At 58.5% G+C, this 24,081-nt stretch overlaps 1 protein-coding gene across 2 annotated transcripts in view; it reads right to left on the reverse strand.

The window, feature by feature from the left end:
- Positions 1 to 24,081, reverse strand: part of MYO5B (myosin VB) — a 196,325-nt gene that overhangs the window by 11,257 nt on the left and 160,987 nt on the right. Inside the window, exons 24-33 of one of the 2 annotated variants that reach the window (XM_070421140.1) lie at positions 23,575 to 23,723; positions 22,533 to 22,652; positions 20,408 to 20,548; positions 17,866 to 17,931; positions 15,121 to 15,360; positions 13,459 to 13,559; positions 9,182 to 9,259; positions 6,356 to 6,554; positions 3,409 to 3,502; positions 2,321 to 2,464 (exon numbers count right to left, since the gene is read on the reverse strand). In XM_070421140.1, coding sequence (XP_070277241.1) covers positions 2,321 to 2,464; positions 3,409 to 3,502; positions 6,356 to 6,554; positions 9,182 to 9,259; positions 13,459 to 13,559; positions 15,121 to 15,360; positions 17,866 to 17,931; positions 20,408 to 20,548; positions 22,533 to 22,652; positions 23,575 to 23,723 — 1,332 coding nt within the window. The remainder of the gene's footprint in view (positions 1 to 2,320; positions 2,465 to 3,408; positions 3,503 to 6,355; positions 6,555 to 9,181; positions 9,260 to 13,458; positions 13,560 to 15,120; positions 15,361 to 17,865; positions 17,932 to 20,407; positions 20,549 to 22,532; positions 22,653 to 23,574; positions 23,724 to 24,081) is intronic. The other variant, XM_070421141.1, reaches the window with a different exon arrangement.

A 24,081-nucleotide genomic window follows, 5' to 3' on the forward strand; every position in this document is an offset into this window, starting at 1 on the left:
AAACCCGGGTTGCAGGTTTGATCCCCCCGTCGGTCGGGGCAACCAGTCAATATTTCTCTTCTCTCTCTCCCTCCCTCCTCTCTTCTCCCGACCCTTCCCCTCTCTCTGAAAATCAATGGAAAAAATATCCTCACTTCTCAGGTAAGGATTAAAAAAACAAAACAAAACCCCAAACAAACACAGTGCTAATCACTCCGTCTATAACATTTGAACGGGCTCCATGCCTTGTCCTCACAACACAAGAGGAAAAGAGCCAGCAGCGGCTCCCGCCCGGATTCACACACAGTGGCCGTGGTCCTCGCCAAGGGGCCCGAGGGCAGAGGACAGCAGAGACTGGAGCGGCTCCCCCGCTGGTGAGGGTCTCACAGCACTGCTGTCATGGGCGCCAGCGCAGAGGAAAGATGCAGGAGAACGGGGCCTGGGCATCAGACCCAGCTGTGCTCACGGTGGCCCTCACCCTCCACTCTCATTACTTCCACCCCGATCTCCGCCCAGCCCGGCCGCCCCCCCACAGTTACCTCCAGGCTTGGAATGACACTGAGGGAAGCCCCTCCCCTCCCCCTGCAGGTAGGCCACGGGGAGGAAGGGGCAGCACCCTCAAGTCTTCTGCCAGGGAGGTCCCGGGCGGGCTGGGATGTGTGCCAGCATCTCCAGCTGGAACCTGGGCTCCTGTCCCCTCAGTACGTCCCACCCTTCGGGTTAAACGCTAACTCTACGGGGCGGGAGGGCTAGAAGAGGTCAATGCGGGGAGAAAGAGGACGTATGTAATACTTTCAACAATAACAATAAAAAAAAAGAAAAAAGTGCTAACATAGGCCTAATGGTCTGGGTACATTTGGGCAGTTACAGGCTCAAGAGATGGCAGGGGCTTGGCCTGGCTTTAATGATAAGGCCAGTGACATTCATTGAGAAGAATGTATTTTAAAGCCCACACTTCCGACCCACAACTTCTCGCGTGGAGCCTGCCGCGTGCGGAGATGGCACCGCCTGTCCTGTCCGGACGAGCTCCGCCTGAGAGCAGGTGACGTCAGCCCGTTTCCCAGAGCTCGCTCGGTCTCCCGAGGGACAGGAGTATCTCGGGAGCAGGGCCATGGTCGCCCCCGCCTCTCCGTCCTCCACAGCAACCAGCCACGGCTGGGACTGAGGGGCGGTCGGAACAGCGTGGCGTTCGCCTGCGTGGGGGTCTGTGGGAGGGAAGGCGACGGGCTGCGCTCAGGCAGCTCAGCGGGCGGGCACCTGGCCTTGGCCACCTGAGCAGCGACCGTCTCCGTGACGATGATGATCTGTTATCGGAGGCTGTGACCTTTGAGTTTCAGTCACTAGAGATCAAAGGTTCATTCTTAGTGGCGTTGGAACAACATGCAGCCTGTTTAAGGAAGTCTGAGATGAACTGACGTCACACTGAGTTGTTGGACAACAGGGGGGAAAGTCTCCTTTATGGAAAGAGCAAAATACTCTGCTACGACCAAGGCAAAGAGCCGAAGTCACGCTCCCTTCCTCCTCTAGCCCTCGGTACAGTGGACCTTGAAAAATTTAAATTTCTCTAAAACAACGCTTACCTCTTATTTGGGCTTCAAATGCCCCTGCCAAAGCTACCTCTTCAGATTCCTCACATCACAGAGGGGCTCTGTGCGCTAACATCGCACGGTCACCTGTGCTATATTTCACGAGCTGGGGGGGGGGGGAGGGGGGCAGTATCCTCATCCCCATTTCACAGGTGGGAGAACTGAGGCCCCACAGAGAATGGAGCTGATGGCTCAGGGCCCAGAGGACCAGCCCACCAGCGTCCTTCTTTTCTCATCCGGGGACTCTTTCCTCTAAGATGCTCCCTCTGGCCCTAACTGGTGTGGCTCAGTGGATAGAGCGTCAGCCTGTGGACTGAAGGGTCCCGGGTTCGATTCCGGTCAAGGGTATGTACCTTGGCTGTGGGCACATCCCCAGTGGGGAGTGTGCAGGAGGCAGCTGATGGATGTTTCTCACTCATCGATGTTTCTAACTCTCTATCCCTCTCCCTTCCTTTCTATAATATGCTCCCTCTGGCTCTGCAGGCAGCTGCTGCACTAGGCTGGGTGCCACTTAGATGGGGAACAAGACGAGAGGAGAGGGAACCATACAGTTGACAGACCAGGCCCAGGGCATCTCAGCCCAGCCCCCAGAGGGCCACAGCTGCACCCCGCAGGAACTCCCCAGCAACGCAGCAGCTGGAGGCCAGGGGTGTGAGGGGGAGCAGAGAGGGAGCAGGGGTTGTGCAGGGGATTGGGGGACGGGGGCCGAGGAGGTGGAGGGTGGCGGGAGAGGACGATGGGTGCCACGGCCTGACCTGTCACCAGGTTCCGGACGAGGAGGGCCTCATCCTCCCGGTGGTACTCCAGCATGCCCTGGAAGTCCTTCTCCTTCCGCTGGACAGCGACCTGCCTGCTCAGCTCCTGGTGCCTCTTCCCGTTCTGGGCGAGCGTCTGGGCAGCTGACGGGGAGGAGACAGCTGGTCACGGGGGTCGGGAGGGTGGACAGGGCACCCGAGGAGTCCCGGGTTCGAGACGGAGAAGCAACAGAGAGGAGCACCTTACTTATCAGAAAGCAGCAGCTGCCGCCGCCACCCGAGTGACCAGGAGAATGAAAGCTCAAGGAATAGGAAGCAGAAACCCACAGACGGAGAGGGGAAAGGGGGCAGACATGGAGGGAGCTGGCCTGAGGCTGAGCAGGACAGACAGCCCTGCCCTCTTAGAGCCTCCTCAGGGGCAGCAGGCGGGCAGAGCGGGTGATTGAACACCTGTGACGGGAGCTGTGCCCCCTAGGCCCACGGGGCGGGACAGTGAGGGCTCAGCTCGCCCTGGGAGGCAGCTCCTGATGCGGATGGAAGGAGGGGAGCATCCAGGTGCTGAGGTGATCAGGAAGGTGCCACTCGAGATGGCATGTGCCGGGGGGGGGGGGGGGGGGGCGGTGGGGAGTGATACAGTTAGAGTTGCCGTAGAGAGTCAGAGGAAGAGAACATTCTGGATGCTTCTAAAAGAGCAACAGAAACCTGCTTGACCTCTGTGGGCAGAAGCTGAGTCACAGACCTGCCCTCTCCTTGCTGACTAGCACGGCAGGCGTGAGGCCCTGGGGTGGGGACTTTGCATTATGTGGCTCCTTCCACACCAGGTCGTGCCTCCAGCTTCAAGCTCTTGGAGGGCAGGGCCACAGGCCACTGTCTGTCTGTCCCGCGCGCCAGCCCTCGGAGCTCAGAGTAAGCACCGAACACCTGCCGTGTCCGTGTCGTTAGCCCAGATTCTGGTAGGCGGAGTCAGGCGCAGCTCGCGGGTCTGAGCGATGCAGGCACCAGGAGCAGGTGACGTGGACGGAGTGGCAGGGGAGGCGGGCGTGCGAGCACATCTGTGCCCCACAAAACCCACACTCACATGCACCTACCTTCTAGGTCCTGGACTCTCTTCATGTGAATCTTCAGTTGTTTCTTGAGTTTCTTCTCATTCTTTTCCAGCTTTTCTACCAGTTCTTTCAGGTCCTAAAGCAGAAGTGCAGAGGGAGAACACTGCTGACCCGCCCTGAGGGCAGTGTGAGCCAGGAGCCGCCCGGGACGGGATGGACGAGGCTCTGTGCCTGGTCCGGAGGCCCGCCCTCGAGGCTCACTTCCCCTTGGTCTGGACCCAGGAAGCGGGAGGGAGGTCAGAGTTCATTCTCACAATCCAGACGGACCAACTCCTGCTTCAGCTCTGGCTGCCTGGTGCCCTGCTGAACCCCCTGGTTACTCAGGCCCAGTGTCTCCGGTTGCCATGCCAACCCCCCAGAGATACTCAGCCTGGGGGTCCCCAGCTGTGCGGGCAGCACCCTGGGCAGGGGGGACAGTGTGACGGTGGGGGAGGCACTCGGCGGGAAGAGCCACCGGGCTGGTGAATTACCTGGGGCCCAGGGTGAACGGGACCCCGGCCCCTGCCCCCTGTGGCTGCCAGTCCCTAGCAGCCATGGCCCTGGCAGCGGCAGCCCACTGGGGCAGGGAGCAGCATTAGAGTCACCCCATTGCACGGGGCGCAGTCCTCTGGCCGGGGAGGCAGGGAGCCCCATCACCACCACGCCTCTGTGCCCAGGAGTGCATGGGAGACCGAAGCAACATGCCCCCCGGGACCCCAGCCACAGCTGGTGGCACATTTTTGAGGCTGGTCTGCAGACGGAAGCCGGCCGATGCTCAACCACAGTGCGCGGCCTGACGAGTCACAGACCTAGTAATAGGGTTGTCAAGGACGTCAACTATTTATCTTCATAAAAAAATCTTAAAAAGCTCGTCCACAGCAAATTTAGGGCAAATGGAAGGGAACACAGTGCTGGCCCAGTGGGTGGTAAACTTGGGGAGCTACTGAGGCCCACAGTCCTCGGAGCTAGGATGAGGCTTAGGGAAGAGCGAGTGCGAGCCACAGGCATCTTGGAAACAAAGCATGCCTGGACCCCTCTCAGCTTTGCCAGTTGCCACCAGAAGAGACACCGCCTCCTCCCTCCTGAGGCCTGTGAGTGTGTCCCTGTGATGGCTCCACAGGACCCGGCCACGGCACCGGGTGTGGTCCCAGGCACAGCCTCGCCCTCCACTGCGCTCGATGGCTGGCACCAGGGAAGCACTATGTTCAGCCGGGAACCCTGCCCTGGTGCTTGGTGCTCGGCTTAAGGGCGGGGCCTCTCAGGCTCCTTCTGCTCCGGCCCCAGGGCCCAGGGCGGGGCCTAGAGGGGCCCCCAGTGCTGCCTCCTGAGCTAGCACGGTTCCTCCATGGAGCACAGGCCTCCACACCACTTGTCCATATGGCGCCAGGGGATGGGCCAGCCAAGGCACTGCCCACACTGCCTCCTTCACCTGGAGAAGCCAGCCCAACAACTTAGTCCGTATATTCCTTCCCATACAGCTACCTATGTACACACCTGTGTGAGGCAGGTAGTGACACGCAGACGGAGAGAGGGAGACAAACGGGGGGAGGGGGAAGGCAGTTCATTTGTATATGATCCTATTCAGGGACCTGTGGTCCAGGGCCCACTGCACCCCTGGGACTCAGTGACCTGGCCACTGGCCACCCACCATGGGCCACCTGGCTGTACAGGGGAAACGGTACGGACCGACTGGCAGCTCTGCTGGAGCATGAGCCTGCAGGGCCGGTTTGGGCACTTCCTGCTGCTGCCCCACAGGCACTCAGCTCCAGCAGGCTGCTGGCCTTCCTGTGCCACCCCTCCCCTCCCCACCCCTCCCGCCTGCCCGGCCTGTGTCCACATGCCTCCCTCCTTCTCTCCGCCAGCTACATGGCTGACATCCCTCCGTGCCTCCTGCCTCAGCTCCAGCTTCCTCTACAAGCTGGTCTTTTTCTGTTAATGATCCCGTGTAGAATCATGTTTTCAGAAACATGATCTCTCCCTTCTTTTTTTATGTGTCTTATTTCCCCGAGTAACCTGCAGTCTCTCTGAGGACAGACTGCCTTTCCTTTCTCTGGCATCTGCCAGGCTCCTTTGGTGACTGCCAGCAAGAAGGGCCACCAGTTCCTCCCATGACTCCTGCTAGCAAGAGGGGTCTGCCCCCTCACCACACACACACACACACACACTCACACACCCATACACATATACTCACACTCCCCCTCCTCCCCCCACACTCACACCCACACCCCCATACCCCCACCCCATGCCCACACTCCCATATACTTATACACCCATACCACCCATACACATATATTCACACTCCCCCTCCCCCCCCACACTCACACCCCCATACCCCTCCACTCCCATACCCACCCATACACATATACTCACACTCCCCCCCATGCACACACTCTCACACACACACCCATATACTCACACTCCTCCCCCCCCCCCCCCCCCCCCGCCCCCACACTATCCTGCCTAGCTAGGGGATTTGTTTTGATCAGTCGAAGTGGCAGAAGCGACCTGGGCCAGCTCGGGGACTGGGTCCTAAGAGGCCCCCTGCTGCTGCGTTCATCCTCCTGGAAGTCAGCTGCCACACAAAGCAGCCCAGGGCAGACCAGAAGTGAGAGAGAGTGGAGAGAGAGAGACCCCACGGAGGGGACCAGCCGGCACCGCACCTAGGCTCGGAATGGGCTGTCTCAGGTCCTCCAGCCCAGCCACCGCCAGGGCTGCTGAGACAAGCCGTGCCCACTGCGCCCAGCCAGAATTCCTGACCACCACACACGTGCTTCCCTCAACCCCGAGATATCGCCACAACCCTTGCTGGCTGGAGGCTTCTAGATCCTCTGTTCCTGCTCCTGGGCCAAGGACATGCACCGTGTCCGTTTAGATGAAGGCCATCCCTCATCCTATTGTCTCCTAGAACATGACCGCCCAGAGCTGGGATCTGCTGGGCACAGCTACTCACCAGGTTCTCGTTGGTCAGCCGGGACATCTCCTGCTGGACACCAAATTCCACCTGGGCCTCCGGGGACAGCAGCAGCGTCTGGGAGAAGGTCTGCTGCTGCCTGTCCATCTCCTCCTTCAGGGCCTCCACCTGGGCCTGGAGGCACTCCACCTCCTCCTCATGGGCACGGCTCTGGGCCTGCAGCTGGGCCTCCAGCAACCTGCACCCGGGAGAGGCGCGCAGGTGACGCGGGGCTGGGTCAGTGCCCCCGGGTGAGGGCCCCGGGCGGGCGGACATGCACGGGGAGCAGCCAAGCACGAGCAGCAAGTGCACGCGCCCAGCGGGCGGACGCTCAGGGGCAGGTCTGTGCAGCTCACGGGGCCAGCAGGCCAGCCCTTCCTCTCGGAGGACTCGAACCCACAACCCTTCGGTGCACAGGATGATGCCCAACCAGCTGAGCCACCCAGCCCGTGCCCTTGTTCTTCACTCGAGCACAGTCTGGTTGGCTTGGGAAGGAGAGACTGTCTCCGCGTCAAAATGTCACCAGCAGAAACGCATTTTGTACAGCATCTTCCAAATAAAAGCACCCACATTTGCCCCAAAGCTCACGAGACTCCCCCTAAGACGACTCTGGCAGAGCGAACGAACCCTATAGCAGATTCCCTGCTGGCTGCAGAAAGGCAGATCCTTAGCCCCTTTCCTTTTTATCTTCACCACTGCTTCGCCCACTTTACCTCCAGCCGTTCATAAACACCCCCAAGTCAAACAGAAACAGAGACTTTGCAGATGACCTGGGGGAAGGTGTGTCTCTGAGTCCAAAAGGCCCAGGACCAGGGGCAAAGGTGGGAGAGCACCTTCTTCCATCGCAACCGAGGAAGCGCTTAGTGAAGGTCCCCAAGCAGCCCCCACGCAGGGAGTTAAACACTAACACGGCGACGGTGCTCTGTGTGTGGACTGATCGCCTGCACACGCTTCCTGGCCCCGTAAACGCCACATGAAGGGAGGTAGGAGGCTCTGGGTGAAAGCTTCCTGCCACGATCCCCCCATGGAAGGCTCACCCCCACATCTTCCTGGGATGCAGAAAAAGACTGTGTCCAGAGCCGGGCACAGCTGGCCCAGGGCAGGGAAAGGCTCCCCACGCCTGCCTCAGAGCAACACCAGCCTCTCTTCTCGGGAGAAGAGCGCCCAGGTCGCTGGCTCTTGGGAGAGTGTGTCTCCTGACTCTGGGTTCAGAGGTGACCCGCCACCTGTGAGCAAGGCAGCCTCTGGCTCCACTTCCTCGCCGGTAGAATAGAGCCGGCTTCGCTGGGTCGTCACAAGTCGTGGGGTGACACAGGGCGAGCATCCTGCGCATGGCAGGCACGTGGTAAGTGCAGAGTTTATTCTCTACTATTATTCACTAATTACTGTATTACTTTCTATACAAACACTGTAACCCTGGTTTGCCCACCCCTGTATTAGCTGCTGTTTCTATTATTATAATGGCCAGATCCCTGACCCAACAAGAGGTTTGTTTTATTGGGTGGGGGGACCCCCATGTGAAACCAGGGGGTTCCTCCTGGCCCTCTGTCCGCCCAGGGCCATTTGGGTATTTATAGCATCATTCGCGGGCATACAGAATTATCAGCTTAAAAAGCAGCCTGCCACATCTGGTCAAACCTTGAATTGCCTCACCCCTACTGCCGTGGCCAAATGATTTCCTGGGCCTTATATGGCCCGCGGGCCGGGCGTTCCCACCCCTGCTCTAATGGGCCTCCACCGCGTCCTCCGCAGGCAGACCTCTGAGGAAGGTGCATGCGCCCCGGCTCCCGTTCTGAGTTCCCACCGCACGGAGCCTCTGCTTCCTCTGCGGGAACGAGCCTGCAGGCCCCGCCCACCTGTGAGACTCCGGTGCAGAGCTCTGCCTCGGCCCCACGAGCCATGTGCTGGCAGTAAGCGTGTGACGAGGCCCTCGTGCTGTCACCATCCATGTCTGACCCCCTCGCTAACCTGCTCACCACACTGCAGACCGTGGTTGTGGATTCAGACTTCGGGATCAAGTGAAACCAGGGTCAAATTCTGGGCCTTCTGCTTAAGCTGCAAGCTCCCTAAACACTGCACGCTTCGGTGTCCTCACCCCACACACGTGCGGTGAGGGTCAGACATGACACATGCAGCATGCGTGGCCCAGGCTTGCCAGCTGTTGCCAGCTCCAGGCAGTCACGGGCACAGCGGCCAGCAGGCGTGTGGAGGGAGGCAGGCTCCCGGGAGCCCTGTGCCCGGAGCACAGCCAACAGCACATTCCGGAAGGTGCTCGCAGCAGGTCCTGCGGTCAACACGTGGCAGAGCAGCAGCGCGGACTCCAGGCTGCGAATTCAATTCCCTTCTCTGCCTTGTTCTAAAGCAGCGGTTCTCAACCTGTGGGTCACGACCCCTTTGGCGGTCGAACAACCCTTTCACAGGGGTCACCTAAGACCATCCTGCATATCAGATATTTACATTATGATTCATAACAGTAGCAACATTACAGTTATGAAGTAGCAACGAAAATAATTTTATGGTTGGGTCACAACATGAGGAACTGTATGTAAAGGGCCAGAAGGTTGAGAACCACTGTTCTAAAGGTAGCCGTGTGCCTGTGACGTTCCCAGGCTGCTCCTTCAGACACAGAGCCGTGCGTCGGACCGGGGGGTTTGAGCCACCAGGTGCTAACAGGCAGCTTCCCCACCTCATCCAGGAGCCTGGACAGGGGCCGCTCCCGCCCCGTGAACCGGGCCCCGCCCCCTGCACCCATTCCAGCTGGCACCCAAGCGCAGACACAGCAGGCAGGACAGACGAGCAGACACAGGAGAAAGGCATGGATTCCACCTGGCAACTTGCTTTAGGCCTTGGTAGGCCAAGCCGAGTTCTCCGTCTTCATTCAAATAGCCCCAGTCCTCAGTCTTGCTAGAAATAAAGGACAAAGAGACAAAGGGCGTCCAGTGCAGAGGAAAGAGACGGGCAGAGGGCCCAGCCGAGGGCTGGGAACCAGAGCGGGGAAGGCTCACCAAGTTGGGGCTCCGGTCCTTCCCCTGCTGTCTGCAGCGCGTGGGCGCCCGCAAAGGGCCACCTCTCCCCAGTCTCCTGTGGGACTCGCTATCCACACAGAAGGGAAAACCCGTGGCCGAGGAGCGAGCAGTGGGGGCACTGGTGGGGGTGGTTCTGTGACCAGCAGGGGCTCGGGCTGGGTGGGCCTCCCAAGTTCTCACTCAGCGTCCTTTGCCCTTTCAGAGGGAGTCTTCGGGGGCAGAAAGGGAGGACCCGGGGACGCAAACAGGGAGGGGAGGCCCGAGCGCCCTGGGACCTGCGAGCACTGGGCGGAGCACAGGGCAGCACCGGGGCACGCGGCGGGCCAGGGGAAGCAAGGAGACTGCAGGCTCGCCTGCTTTCCAATGGCATTTCCTCTGTCACTACTTACGGGCAAAACAATGAACTCATCTCAACCCCAGCCCTCGCTGCAGTCTTGCAAAAAAGCAGCAGCTAATAAAGACTTGTGATGAGAACTGATCTTTCCCCTGGACCATGGGACTGGGGGGTGTTAGTCCTGTTTACTCCACTTGCAAATTCTTGTGCCCTCTCCAGATGCCAGCAGGCAGCGCCTGGAGGTCAGGCACATGTCACATGCACCTCCACCATGTCCCTCTCCACCGCGGACAGCCTGGCACACGGGAGACGGCCAGAGGCCAGCGGGCTGGGTGGCTCAGAGGCCAGCGGGATGGGTGGGGGTTGCGGGCAAACCCCTCAGGATTCTGCCCCTCCACCCCCTGTTCCTAGGGCCTCTGCTCCGGGGGAACCTCCTGCTGGTTGGAGCCCAACTTTCCTGGCAGGAGCTGCAGCCACGCTGCCTGTGTCAGGACCAGCCAGCCCTTCTAGCTCCCGGGGAAAAGCAGCCGTCCCCAGGAGGGGCTTGGCTGTGGTTAGCCTCTGTGCTGCCCGACAGGCTGTGTGCGCCATCAGGGGGTGTAACTACCATTCCCTCTCCCACGCTCAGCCTCCGGAGGAAGGGCCCAGCCTGCAGGGCTCCCAGGCTGCTCACGTCAGCACCAGGCCCTCGGAGAAGTCTGCCTGGCAGGAGGAGGGAAGTGTGGTGAGCACAGCTCTAGGGCTACTTGAGGCCTCTGTCCGGGTCCTGCTACTCCCTGTCAGGTGTGTTCTCTCTCTGGTCGGGCCGTGGGGGAGGGCTGCCAACAGGCTTATCCTGGGCTCCCCTCCTACCAGGGCTCCTGCCCACAGGTGTCCAGAGCCCTCCCTGGCCCCCAGACACTGCCTTTGCTCGAGGCTTTCTGCTGGCCCCTCTTGGTGTGTCCCCTTGATCCCTGCAAACCCAGCAGTGACCTGGGCCACGGAAGAGGAGCTGACAGCTCAGCACCGCTCCCTGCGCAGGTACTGCCGCTTCCACTTAAGGAGGCAGGGCCTCTGAGTAGCCTGCGCTGCGACCCACCGCGAGGGAAGCCAGCTGAGCGGCAGGCACTCTCAGGAGGGGCTGAAGGGACCCAGGGCGCCCTCCCTCCCACACGCCAGCCCTCTCGCACACACGTGGGCACAGCAGGATGCAGATGACTTGCCTGACACTGAGCTAGACCAGGTGGTGTCCGGTCCCTGGACTAAAGCGCCTTCCCTGCCGCCTCTCTTACAGCGTCCTCGCAACCCCAACGTTCCCAGGACAGCAGACGCGCCAGCCCTAACGCTCTCCAGGGAGGGGCAGGTGTGTGGCCCGGCTACCCAGGGAGAAGCCAGCACTAATCTCCCCGCCACCAGCCTCAGCGGGAGACACAGAGTTCCTCCTCCTGTAACGTGCCAGGTACTGTGCACAGAGATGAGCAGAGAACTGTGCAGCCCCGTCACCCCGCGGTGCTCAGGAAGTCAGGCGCACGGGGAAATGAAAAACCAGTCAACGGACTGGCATCCACCCTTTGTTCCCAGATGAAAGAGAACCAAATCCTCCAAGGAGAGGCTCCCTCCCCCACCCACACACCATTAGGGGCAAAGGCTGAGGAGGGAGCGCCACCTGGTGCTTGGAGAAGGAAGACCCCAGACAACTCAGCTCCTAGGCATTTGCTAAATGTTAAGTGATGTCAATCAATCAACAAATACTCATGGCTATACGCCCCATTCCCAAAGAGGCCACAGACACACTGTGAAAGTTACCAAGGGAAAAAGGTCTTGAACTGGGGGACCATGGGCCCTTTAGAGAGGCTGTGGTTGGGTATGGGGGCGTTTCGAATCCTTCTAGAAATATAATCAGAACCCACTGTATGTTTACGCTCTCCCCAACCCCGCTTCCCCATCACCCCCACACAACACAATTTAGGTTTAAACCAGAACACCCTCCATTACAGGAAAACAGTAGGAGAGGACAAGTGACTCTGTGTGCTCAGGGCAGCCCCCATGGTGACGAGATGTCCTCCCCAGCTGGCCTCCAGGGGTCAGTCCGAGTCCTCCTGCCCAGCCTGGCAGGCCCCCTCCCTGCTGGGATCCTGCTGGGATCCCCCAAACTGAAGTCAGGCAAACCCTCGGGGTCACTCCCAGGGCCAGCGGCCCCTTTCTGTGCTTGCCAGTTTCTCAGGCTGGCTCTTGGTTCCCTATCGCTCCCTGGGCTTGCTGCGAAGGCGGTGATTTTAAGATATCAGAAAAGCTATTTTTATGTTATCACCATCCTTACTGCTGCAAGGGAAGACAAGTCCAGGGCATTAAGCAGCTCCTAGAAACCTATCTTTGACAGCCACTGGGTGAAGAAAAAGGGAGCTGATAACGGTGATGGTTCCCACGATCAGAAAGATGCGCACACTTGCTAGTCAGGGCCAGCCATGCCCGCTTCGCTCTCCCTTACATTTTAAGCACCCCCTGTGCTCTTTTTTCTCTTTGTCTCATTTCGTGTCGTCGCCCAAGATCATGTAAAATGACTAAATCTTGACTAGCTTAAGCACTGTGAGGTGCACCTGCCTTTTCTTCTCTCCCTCCTGAAGGGAAAAGAATTACATCTCTATTGAAATAAATTTAGTTTCCTCTTGGGGTCCTTCCAGTTACCTACACAGTGGGCTGGAGGCAGGCCAGCCTGGAAGTCGGGCCTCCTGGATGCTACCTTAACGTGGCTACAGGCCGCTCAACCCTCCCGGGCCTCAGTTTCCCCTCTGCAGAAAGCGGGGAGATGAAAAGCTGTGGAAATCAGACCACAGAGGAGTCCGCGATCCTGTGCCATGCCTGCAGGCTGCACGTTGCTCTCGAGCGCCACCTGCTGGCACTTCCTGGAAGTGCGTGCTGTTCTCCGAAATCCCGAACAAATGCGTAGCGGTTGCCCTGCATTCTGTACATTGAGGTTGGGAGAGACAGGCAGCCCAGGCAAAGGCCAGCCGCCAGTGCCCACAGAGGCGCAGAGGCACAGGTGGTGATAACGGGGATGACCACACGCTCACCACGTGCAGCGAGTGCTTCCAACTCGCCGAATCTCAATCACCATCGTAAGCATGCGGCTCTGATTGCCCCAATTCGCAGGGGAGGACACGGAGGCACTGAGCGGCCAGGAAGCAGTTACTCCGCAGTAAGCGACTGGGCGGGGGAGTGCATATTCCCCAGCGTCCGCCACAGCCCGGGCCCTGCTGCTCCTGCAGACAGTCACTCCTGCCTGGTAGCTTGTCCTTGAGGAGGGCCCGGAGGTGGCTGGTAACTAAAACCCGGGGCAGTCTCATTCTAGCCGACAGGGCAGCGGCCAAGTTCTCCGGCCCAGCCTCTGGAGTGCCTGGCGTGGGTTCTAGGGGTGGCATTGCAGCCAAGAGCTGGGCAGGCCCCGCCTCCTGCTTAGTGGACCATGTGTGCAACTTCCCTCTCAGTGAGGAAAGCCGCTCTTTCCTTCTCCTCAGCCCCCAGGGAAGCTCCCGTCCCCAATGCTTGCAGGGACCTGGGTCCTGCCGCCCCAGGTGCCACTGGAGTCCCGCCGAAGCAGCAGCAGGCTTCCTAGGGTGATGGCTCACTGCCTGCTCCTCCTCACTCATCTCCCAGAACAGAGGAGACACCCTGAGGAGCGCACAGTCAGTGCACGAGGAGATGAGGTTGGGCAAGACCCCTTTGCCAGTGACGGCTCCAGGTACAGACCGAGAGGCGGGACCTACCTGTTCGTCTGGCAGACCCCGTGATAGGCCTCGATGGCGTCTTCCTGATCCACGTGCTTTTCACTGTTGGGCCAACTGGTCCTGGCATTAATGTTCGGCTCCTAGAGGTCCCGGGTGAAATAAAGAAATAACTCCAGTTATACAAATAGCTGTCACGAAATGACTTCATATCCCCGGAGAAATTCAAAACACTAATCCAAGAAGACACACAGCCTCTGTTCCCTGCACCATAGCCCCGACCTGGAAGCGGCCACGTGCCCGCCAGTGGACGAGTGGATAAAGGACACGCGGTGTCTGTACATGGTGGCATGCTGGCCACGAACAAGAATGAAGCCTGACAATTTGTGACAACATGGATGGACCAAGAGGGTGCTGTGCTGAGTGAAATGAGTCAGACAGAGAAAGAGAATTTCCATATAATTTCACGTATTTGTGGAATCTAACGAGCAAAATAAAGATCCCCTGTGCTCCTTTTTCTCTTCGTCTCATTTAGTGCCGTTGCCCAAGGTCATGTAAAATGACTAAATCTTGACTAGCGTTAGCACTGTGAGGTTCCCCTGCCTTTCTTCTCTCCCCCCTGAAGGGAAAAGAAAGCCGTCTCTGTTGAAATAAACAAACTAAACAGAAGACTCAGAGATGCAGAGAGCAAACTGAGGGTGGCCAGCGAGGAGGGTGGTGGGGGGACTGGGTGAAAAAGGTGTGGGATGAAGAAATACAAGTTGGTGGTGAGAACCGTCACGGGGATGTGAAGTACCACACAGGGAACACAGTCAATGATAATGTGATGCCTATGGCGCCAGGTGAGTCCTAGAATTATCGGGATCACTTCATAAGTTATATAATTTTCTAACCACCATGCTGTACACCTGAAACTAATGCAAAATAACACTGAATGTCAACTGTAATTGGAAAAGAAAAAAAAGGAATGACTTTCTACCCAGACAGAGGATAAAGCGAATCTTTGGGAAGTGGCGCAGCCCAGGACCACCTCGGATCCCCGCAGTTGGCCGGGCAGGGACGTGACTAGGTCCCGTTGGAAGAATGGCGAGGCCTGGCTGTGGAAGGCACGGGGTGGGGGTATGGGGTACGATGCAAGGACAGTGTCCCCGGAGGAGAAAGCACCCCAGGTCCAGAGGACGAGACCCAGATCTGTCTGCTTGGAATCCTCCACACTCATTCCTGCCACCCTACCCCACCCCATCCTCCCGGCTCCGAAGCCACCAGCCTGACCCGGTGGCCTCCGCCCCTCCCTCCGCTCCACACTCTGTCCCAGACGCTGAAAACATGAGGAACAAATGCTGAGTTGGACTTGTTACCCTGAGAGGACCAAGAAAGAGCAAAGACTTTCACCTCAAAATTTAAGTAAAGAGCAAGGGGCAAAGCACGAGGTGAAACACCAGGCGAGGGGGGGGGGGGCGGAGGGAGAGACGCTCAGCTGGGGCCCTAGTTCCTTCTGAACATGCTCGTATTGAGAAAAATTGTGAGGATTCTAGAAACTTCCAGCAAAGTCTCCCATGAAAGGTCACGCTGGGAAGGCAGCAAGCCCCTTGCTCTGACGTCAGAGGCGACCCTAGCACAAAAGACTCTGCTCGTGTAGGTTTCAGACCCTCCTGTCACCTCCTGTCCCAACACACCCACCCACCGAGGCCGCCCAGCTGTTACCCCGCTCCTGCCCGCCAGGCGGCGCTGGTCGGCACTGACGATCTGGGTCCTCAGGATGAGCACCTCCTCCTTGCGGACCTCGAGCTCCTCGTTGGCCAGTCTGAGCTGGTTCAGCAGGAGGCCGTAGCCGTCGGGGGAGCCGGGGGCGGCGTTGTTCCGTGTGGCCTGATCGGCCACGGCCTTCCTCAGCTCGTTCAGGTCATTCTTCAGCTTCTTGTTTTCTGACTCCAGCTCCTGCCTCTGGAAGACGGCCGAGCGACAGGCTCCGTCACGCCTGAGCCCACAGCGCTCTCCCCAGGAGGGTCCCCCCTCCGCCTTCCTCACCCAACCTGCCCATCCTCCTGAGGAACTGAGAGCAACTCGGTCAGGATCAGGGCATGATGCGGGGCTGTTCTGGGCAACGCAATGGTTCCCAGAGTTACGTGTGGTCCCATCACACAACCGACCCTGGGAGATTGGATACGTTCCCAATAAGAGGCTGGGGGAATGGGAATGGGAGTGGGCAGCTCTGATGCCCCTTTCTGCACACGCCCCCCTGCAGGGGCCCACTCCCCCATCACAGCAGGAACGCAGGCCCCTGTGCCCTGGGCCTCTGGCCTCCCTCCCGCCACCTCCCCACCTCTCCCGGGCCAGCACTGGACACAGCGGGATCCCTGCCTCACATCTCTCCCTGAAAATCCTGATGGTTTGCTCAAAGTGGTTTTATCCCACTGGCCACATTTTATTAGAACTGAAACCGAATCCGGCAGGTAAGACATGTGACATAAGAAACGCGTATTAATGCCCTAGCTGGTTTGGCTCAGTGGATAGAGTGTCGGCCTGTGGACCCAAGGGTCCTGGGTTCGATTCTGGTTAAGGGCACGTGTCTGGGTTGCCGGCTCAGTCCCCAGTGCGGGGGCGTGCAGGAGGCTGCAAATTGGTGATTCTCTCTCATCATTGATGTTTCTATCTCTCTCCCTCTCCCTGCCTCTCTGAAGTCAATAAAAATATTTTTTTTAAAAAAAAGAGAAAAAGGAAAGCGTATTGAGTCTCTGACTCCAGTTCCTGGCACAGAGCGTCTAAAATTCTTTTGTCACATTCTGAGTGTGTATGCTAATGAGGTGACTCTTGGAGGATGGGGATTGGCTGCCAGAGGAGCCAACCTTGTGATTAGAAAGCCCCACCCACTGACCTCCAGAAAGGGAGGGGGGGGCTTGGAGATTGCCTTAAATACCAATAAACTGATCAATGGGGCCTACGCGATGGAACCACCATGGAAACCTTAAATGATGGGGTGGAGAGCTTGGGGCTGTGAGCACACGAGGTGCTGGCAGGGCTGGGCCTGCAGAGGCCGTGGAGCGCCCATCTTCTCCTCATACCCGTCCTCTGCCCCCTTCCATCCTCCCCTCAGACCCGTCCTCTGCCCCCTTCCATCCTCCCCTCATACCCCGTCCTCTGCCCCCTTCCATCCTCCCCTCATACCCCGTCCTCTGCCCCCTTCCATCCTCCCCTCATACCCCGTCCTCTGCCCCCTTCCATCCTCCCCTCATACCCGTCCTCTGCCCCCTTCCATCCTCCCCTCAGACCCGTCCTCTGCCCCCTTCCATCCTCCCCTCAGACCCCGTCCTCTGCCCCCTTCCATCCTCCCCTCAGACCCCGTCCTCTGCCCCCTTCCATCCTCCCCTCAGACCCCGTCCTCTGCCCCCTTCCATCCTCCCCTCATACCCGTCCTCTGCCCCCTTCCATCCTCCCCTCAGACCCGTCCTCTGCCCCCTTCCATCCTCCCCTCATACCCCGTCCTCTGCCCCCTTCCATCCTCCCCTCAGACCCCGTCCTCTGCCCCCTTCCATCCTCCCCTCATACCCCGTCCTCTGCCCCCTTCCATCCTCCCCTCATACCCCGTCCTCTGCCCCCTTCCATCCTCCCCTCAGACCCCGTCCTCTGCCCCCTTCCATCCTCCCCTCAGACCCCGTCCTCTGCCCCCTTCCATCCTCCCCTCATACCCCGTCCTCTGCCCCCTTCCATCCTCCCCTCATACCCGTCCTCTGCCCCCTTCCATCCTCCCCTCAGACCCGTCCTCTGCCCCCTTCCATCCTCCCCTCATACCCGTCCTCTGCCCCCTTCCATCCTCCCCTCAGACCCGTCCTCTGCCCCCTTCCATCCTCCCCTCATACCCGTCCTCTGCCCCCTTCCATCCTCCCCTCAGACCCGTCCTCTGCCCCCTTCCATCCTCCCCTCATACCCGTCCTCTGCCCCCTTCCATCCTCCCCTCAGACCCCGTCCTCTGCCCCCTTCCATCGGCCACGGCATCCTTTATGCAAAACCAGCAAAGGGCTTTCCTGAGTTCTGTGAGCTGTTCTCACAAATGACCGAACCTGGAAGGGGGTGCGGGGGCGGGGGGGCTGATTTGTAGGCAAGATGGATGGAAGTGTGGGCAACCTGGGAGCCGAAAATGTGATGGCGTCTGAAGTGGGGACAGTCCTGTGGGACTGAGCCCCCAGCCCGGGGTCTGTGCCGACTCAGGCAGTCAGGGCCAGAGAGGAGGTCAGTGGCAGGACACCTGGGCGTCCACAGAGAAGTGGACAGTTGCTTGGTGTGGAAAACCCCCGGTTTGGGGTCAGAAGGAGGGAAGAGTTTCCTGTTAACATATATGACAGCTCCTCATAGTAAAAACAAAATCCCCTTCATTCCGAGGACATGGTGTGCGTATGGCCCTGCTTATTAGCAGCCTGATGGGAACCTCCCCGGCGGGAGTCCGAGCCTCACCTTCAGCGTGTTGTAGGCTAGATCTGTGTCCTGGTCCAGGTCGATGTCGTTCTTTGGTGGCTCCGCCTGCCCGGACAGAGAGGCAGAAAGGTGAGCACAGATGCCCAGCTGTGGTCAAACTGTTTCCCCCGCACACGTGTGCTCCCTCCCCACCCGCCACACGCAGCTCGCCACTTCAGGCCACCATGAGGCGCTCCATAAGCATCTCCCCAGCCCCCCAACTTTATTCCATGATGCTCACAGGCACCTGAATATGTGTAACACCCTGTTAGGGGTTCAGTGCCCCCAACAGATAGGATGAAATCCCAACCCCTGTTGCATGTCACCTAGTCTGGAAACCGGGTCTTTGCAGATGTTATCGAGTTAAGATGCAGGCATAGGATGGGCCTCATCCACTAGGGCTGTCCTTTAAGGAAGGGAGGACAGACACATGCCAGGACGCCAGCGGTGAGCTGCCACAGCTCAGAGCCCGGAACAGGCTCCCCGAAGCCTCCAGGGGACACGGCCCCGCGGACACCTTCATTCCTGACCTCCGGCCTCCGGAACTCGAGACAGGACGTTCCTGTTGTGGTGCTTTGTTTCGGCAGCCCCAGGAACCTGGCACTCTGAGACTCAGGTCCTTGTTTAAGAGGTTAATTAATGCATCATAACGATGTAATTATTAATGAGGTAAAACCCGAGCTACTCAGGTGAAGGGGGCGTGTGTGCTCGTGTGTATTCTGTTTTCCCAGTTACATCTCTGAGCCTTGGGGAGAAGCCCACTTCCTCATCCACCCCCCAGCAGACAGGGTGGCAGGTGACCCCCCCCTCCCCCCCAGCTCAGCCAGTGCTGTGTGACACCAGGACTCGGGGCAGGTGGGTGTGGTCCAGGTGACTGCCAGGCCTGGGAGAGGGAGCCGGGCAGATGGGAAGGTGACAGCCTGGCTGGCTGTCGCCGAGGCCCCTCCTCAGGGCGGGCGCAGTCACTCCCACATGGAGGTACATCCCAGACGTCCCCGGCATCCCTTCTGCAAAGGCTGGGCTCTGCAGCTGAGACCCCGGCCATCTCTCTCCAGAACAAAGACCCTCAGGGTTCTTGGGACCCAGGGCAGGTCCAAGGGCACGTCCTCGGAAAGCCTGGTCTCGGGGAGCTGCAGAGGGATCCATCACCCCCCACTCCTCTTACTAAGCCCCGTGGGAGACAAGGCCGCTCCCCTTGAAGAGAGACCCTCGGTGCACCCACAGGGCTATGGGCCACACCTTCAGCTCCGACGCTTGCTGGGTCAAAGAGGTGCCCTTTCTCATTTGTATCCAGACAAACAAGAGATGTAAAGCCAGGATTTCAGAGTGACTAGGCCTTTGTGAGGCGGGGACCGGGAGCGAATCCTAGGGGCAGCCGGGTGGGCCGGAAACCTGCATGCCAGGCACCGTCCGCTGCCGTCCGTGCAGTTTTGAATATATCTGATCTGCGCTCACCTGTCAGGGCAGCTTCGCTTCTAACTGAGCGAGTCATTTATAAACCTAATCTTTTCCCTTGTCATTCGGAATCCAGCCCCCCCGAGACATTTAAATCCATCAAGCAAGGTTTACCTCCCCTCCCCGCTTACGGCTCAGAAACCCCAGGAATGTACTAGCATCGGTGACACATCCGATCGGGAAGGGAAGTCAGGTGTTGCAGAAGGAGGCTGTGTAGGGGGAGCAGGGGGAGGCAGGGCTGCGGGGGGAACAGTCGAACCCCCACAATGGGTAATTCAGGTCTGAGAAAAGGCCAGAGGCCCTTGACAAACCCACTGTGAGGTCAGCTAAGGATATGACCCGTGTCGGAAACGGCCTTGCATCGCTTAGAGGTGGTCCCTATCCCTCCCCAGCAATAGCAGATGGCTCTCCCCCATGTCACCCTCAGCTCCCATCTGTAACCACCCCATAGTTACTTCAGCACGACAATGCTATTTCCTCTTCCCCCTGCTTTACCCGTCCTCCCGAACTAGCTTACAAATACATCCATGGCTGGGGCTTCCTCTTACATCTTTATCTCCTCTCACTCAGTGAACATTTCAAATATGCATTCAGGTGCCCGGTGGGGCCTTGCTTTGGAGCGAGTGGCATGTCTGGGGACGCTAAGGCTTCCAACAAGATTTTCCAATACTCAAGCCACTGAGATAACAGGGCTGTGGTGAGGGTGGTCGTGGGAAGGAGGGGGGTGATGCAAGCTGGGCTGCCCGCCCAATGGGGCTGGACGCAGCTGGAAAGGGAAGGGGCACTCGATGTTCTCTGCTCTGATTTCACTTCTGCTTGTATTTATACTTTAGTCACACACCCTGCTCCACTTCCCAAGTGGGTGACGAGGCCACAGTTCCCCGCTGGCCTCGCCAGTGGAACCCTTTGCCCTGGGGGCACTTAACCCTTACTTCCGTCCAACTGGGGTGATGTGGGTGGCACACGTGCAATTATGACGTCAATGCAAGACAAAGTTCCTCTCTGAGACCCGGCAGCAGCAGGACCCACAGGGCGACACCCCCGCTGAGCCCCGGGGGAGCGAGCTCTGCGGCCGCAGCCTCCGCACCTGGACTTTCCTGCCGTCCTGCTGCTCTCTCCTCTCCAGCTGCGCCTGCAGCTTCCTCCGCTCCTGCTCCAGCTCCCGCACGCGCTTCTGCAGCTTCAGGAAGACGGTCATGTCCAGGGCTGCCTTCTCCAGGCCGATTTCCTTCGGAGGAGGACGGGGCAGGGAAGAGGAGACCTTACTAGGAGAAGTGCCCCAGGGGACGCACAGCACCTCACTGCCTCCCGCCGCCTCCGCTGTCCCCTCTTTCCTCCCAAACATCACTCCATGTCTTGGGTACAAAGCCAGCCCCAACCGGCCATCACTTCTCGTGTGAACATCGTGCTCCGGGCGCATTTCTGTCTGGGTAACATCTGAGTCTCAGCCATTTACATTCCTCCCGAGTGAGCCACTTAAGATGACCGACCATATATCCAAGAACAAACAGATGAAGACACAGCCATTTCATTTGGAAGTTAAAAGAGCTCCCTTCTGGAAAACAGTCTCATCCCAGAGGAACCGTAAAACTCGGGACGTCCGCTTCCTGATGGGGAACCGGTGTGGTTACCAATCACGGCAGGTGCGCTGCCGCCCCCACAACCGCACCTGGACCCGCCAGCAGGAGCCCTGCCCTGGACCCTCTGCTCCTGCAGCTCTCACAGCTCCAGTCCCCACATTTCCCCTTAGATCCACGCCCGGGGTTGCCCTCCTGAGCTCTGTCACATGTGGGGTGTATCAGGATGAGCCTATCCATGTGGATCTTTTAAGCACACACATGGACATATGTGACAATAGAATTTGGTTTGCCCAGCATTTAATGAGGGCTTAGTGCACAGCCAGGACTGTGCCTGTGCTCTGGCCATATACCCACACGGAAGTGCTCCTGTCTGCACGTGATGGCCACACACACACACACACACACACCCATGGGTGGTGTGTCTGGAGTCCAGGCTGACTGAGAGTGCAGTGGCAAAACCAAGGCCTGAAGCCAGCGTTTATAAAATGCCTACTAAGTGCAGATGGCAAACAACAAACTGCACTTTTATTCTGAGGCCCTCCTTTTCCACCCTCCTATTCTTTTTAAAATCATTTTTAAGTATTTTTGTTGATTTCAGAGAGGACAGGAGAGGGAGAGATAGAAACATTAATGATGAGAGAGAATCACTGATTGGCTGCCTCCTGCACGCCCCCCACTGGTGATTGAGCCTGCAACCTGGGCATGTGCCCTGACCGGGAATCAAACTGTGACCTCCTGGTTCATAGGTCGACACTCAACCACTGAGCCACGCTGGCCAGGCTCTCCTATTCTTTACTCCATCACTCACTCTCGTATCCTTTATTTTTCCTGACAGCACTGTTGTGCCTGCAATTATATCACAAACTTCCTCCATCAACTCATTACCACCTAATCCCCATCAGATGAGCTCCGTGCGCCTGGGACCTTCTGTGCTCGGTCACTGCTGTTTCCCCAGCACCTGCCAGCAACACCCAGCACAGGCGTGCTCCACACACACACACACACACACACACACACGCTGCTATAACCGCCCCTCCTCCACACCCACCTTCACCTACTCCCTACGGCTCATACGCTCGCGGTTTTCTCCTTTTCAAAGGCCAGAGGAAAAACTGTGTCTTTGTACCTTTGACAAAATTACACACCAACTGTTAAATCCACGGTGTGTACATTATGCAGCGATTCTAAGAGGCCATTACTGACAAAAATACAGACAAAATGATTAGTATGTGTTGTCCTCCGAGTGTTATCCAGCCTGAGTCAGGGAGGGAAATGTTCTTGCGCATTTATGATACCACTGCACGCACTGGGATACTGAGCGGGGACGATCAATTACACCCATTCCAATGGCTTAGCTGTTCCTTCGGTGTCACTTCACGTCTCTGCAGTCGCTCCTCGGCTCTGCAAGAGGCACCCGGCCCTACCTCCCTCCTTCCTTCCTGGAGGGCGGGCAAGGCGAACAGCAGTGCACTGTTTTGCACGGTGCCTGCTCACTCCAGAGTACTGTCTGTACCTCCCTGCAGCCCAGGCCCCTGCTGTCGGGAATGAGCCCCCTGGGACTCGGGCCACCACCCAAAGAGTAAAGCCCTGTGGGGCTCCCCAGCTGGGCACAGGGCGAGGGCTGCCGCTCACCTCCACCTGCTGCAGGGCGTCCTCTGTGTCTCCCACCTCAGATGTGGAGATGGAGGGGTAGTTGGAGTCCGATTCTAAGCTACTTTGGTTGGACGGGTTCCGCTTGTGGCCTGGGGTTTGCTGTTTTAGGAGACAAACGTGAAAAGTGAAAATGAGCTAATGTGCTAAGAACTGTGACTTTTCACGAAGGGAGGCGCTGGAGGCGGACTCTGCCTCGCTGGTGAGTGCTGGGTTCCCTGGTCTCTTAATGAAACACAACCCCAACCGAGGCCAGTCTCTCCGGGGAGGTCCCCCTTCCCCCCCGTCCTGCGGAAAGTGCACAGTCCTGTCCCGGGACCCCCGCTCCCAAACCTGCCCTCAGGCCCCAGGTCAACCTGCCTCCACCAACCGGCTTATGAAAACCATCACCTTATTAGAAACAGAGGCTACCGTCTATACTGTTCATTTAAAAATGCCCCCCCGCCCCCCCACCCCCCTTGCATCTGATTTGGCTTTGAGAGTGGAAACTGATCTTGGTAGCAAGATTTTAGATTTCTATATTCCTATTCAGCTTCTCTTCATGGTTTCTACGCAATTAACGATTCAGTCTTGCTTGAATGTGCATTTCTGGAGGGAGTGTTTGTAGGTGGTGAAAAACCATGACAAGTCGTGAAATTTGACATTTCCACATGGAGAGCATTTCGTCAACAATTAGGGGACACGACCAGACGCCGGGACCTCTCAGTGTGCACACAACCGCAGCCGCGGTCAGAACTCCACGCTCTGTTACTAAGGCAACATGGATGCTCCCCCAACAGGAAACGAAAGAGAACACATCCACTGACACTCCTGAGATCTCGGGGAGATCCCAGAGCCGGGAAAGGCCCCGTCCTGGGGCGTGACAGCTGGCCCAGCTCTCCTCTGTGATGCCTCCCAGGAAAGTCCTGGACACGGACACCACACAGATGCCCAAGCCTTGCGTGTCGGATGCTGCCCGGGGCTGGAGCTGCCCGAGACCAGGTGGGGGAGCCGGAGGGGCAGCAGGACTGCCCGCCCTCCTCGCCTTTATGATGGTCATCTCGTCCCGGAGGTTGTCGTATCTCTGCTCCAATCGGGAGTACTCCTTCACGAGGTTCTGGTACCGGGACCGCTCCTCCTCCAGCTCCCTCTTCATCAGCAGGTTCTCCTGGGCGGAGCCGCGGGCCAAGTCATCTGGAAGCAAGACACGGATCCTTCAGAACATCCCGAACATCCCCAGGCATGTTCTGACTCATGCTTTACGGTCAGTCTCTTGTCAAAGGCTGCCACGCCAGCCCCTGGCACAGACACGGTGAGCTGACCCAGCGCCCTCACCTGCCTCCCAGCCCGGGAAAGCTGGCTCTAGCGGCTTACGCTTTAAGGGGGGAAAAAGCCGACCCTGCCCGTGGGGCGTGGGGGGCAGACCAGGCAGCACATGGGTCAGCTCCCCGGCTGGACACCCCAGTGACGGCTGGAGCATCCCTGCAAGAACCTGGGCTTTGCTCCTGATTTCTCTCTTATTCCGGGTCTTTCTAGTTCCTGGAGTTCAGGG

This window comes from Myotis yumanensis, unplaced genomic scaffold, assembly GCF_028538775.1.
Source record: "Myotis yumanensis isolate MYYU_CA2020_CCGP unplaced genomic scaffold, mMyoYum1.0.hap1 SCAF_7, whole genome shotgun sequence".
NCBI classification, from domain to species: Eukaryota; Metazoa; Chordata; class Mammalia; order Chiroptera; family Vespertilionidae; genus Myotis; species Myotis yumanensis.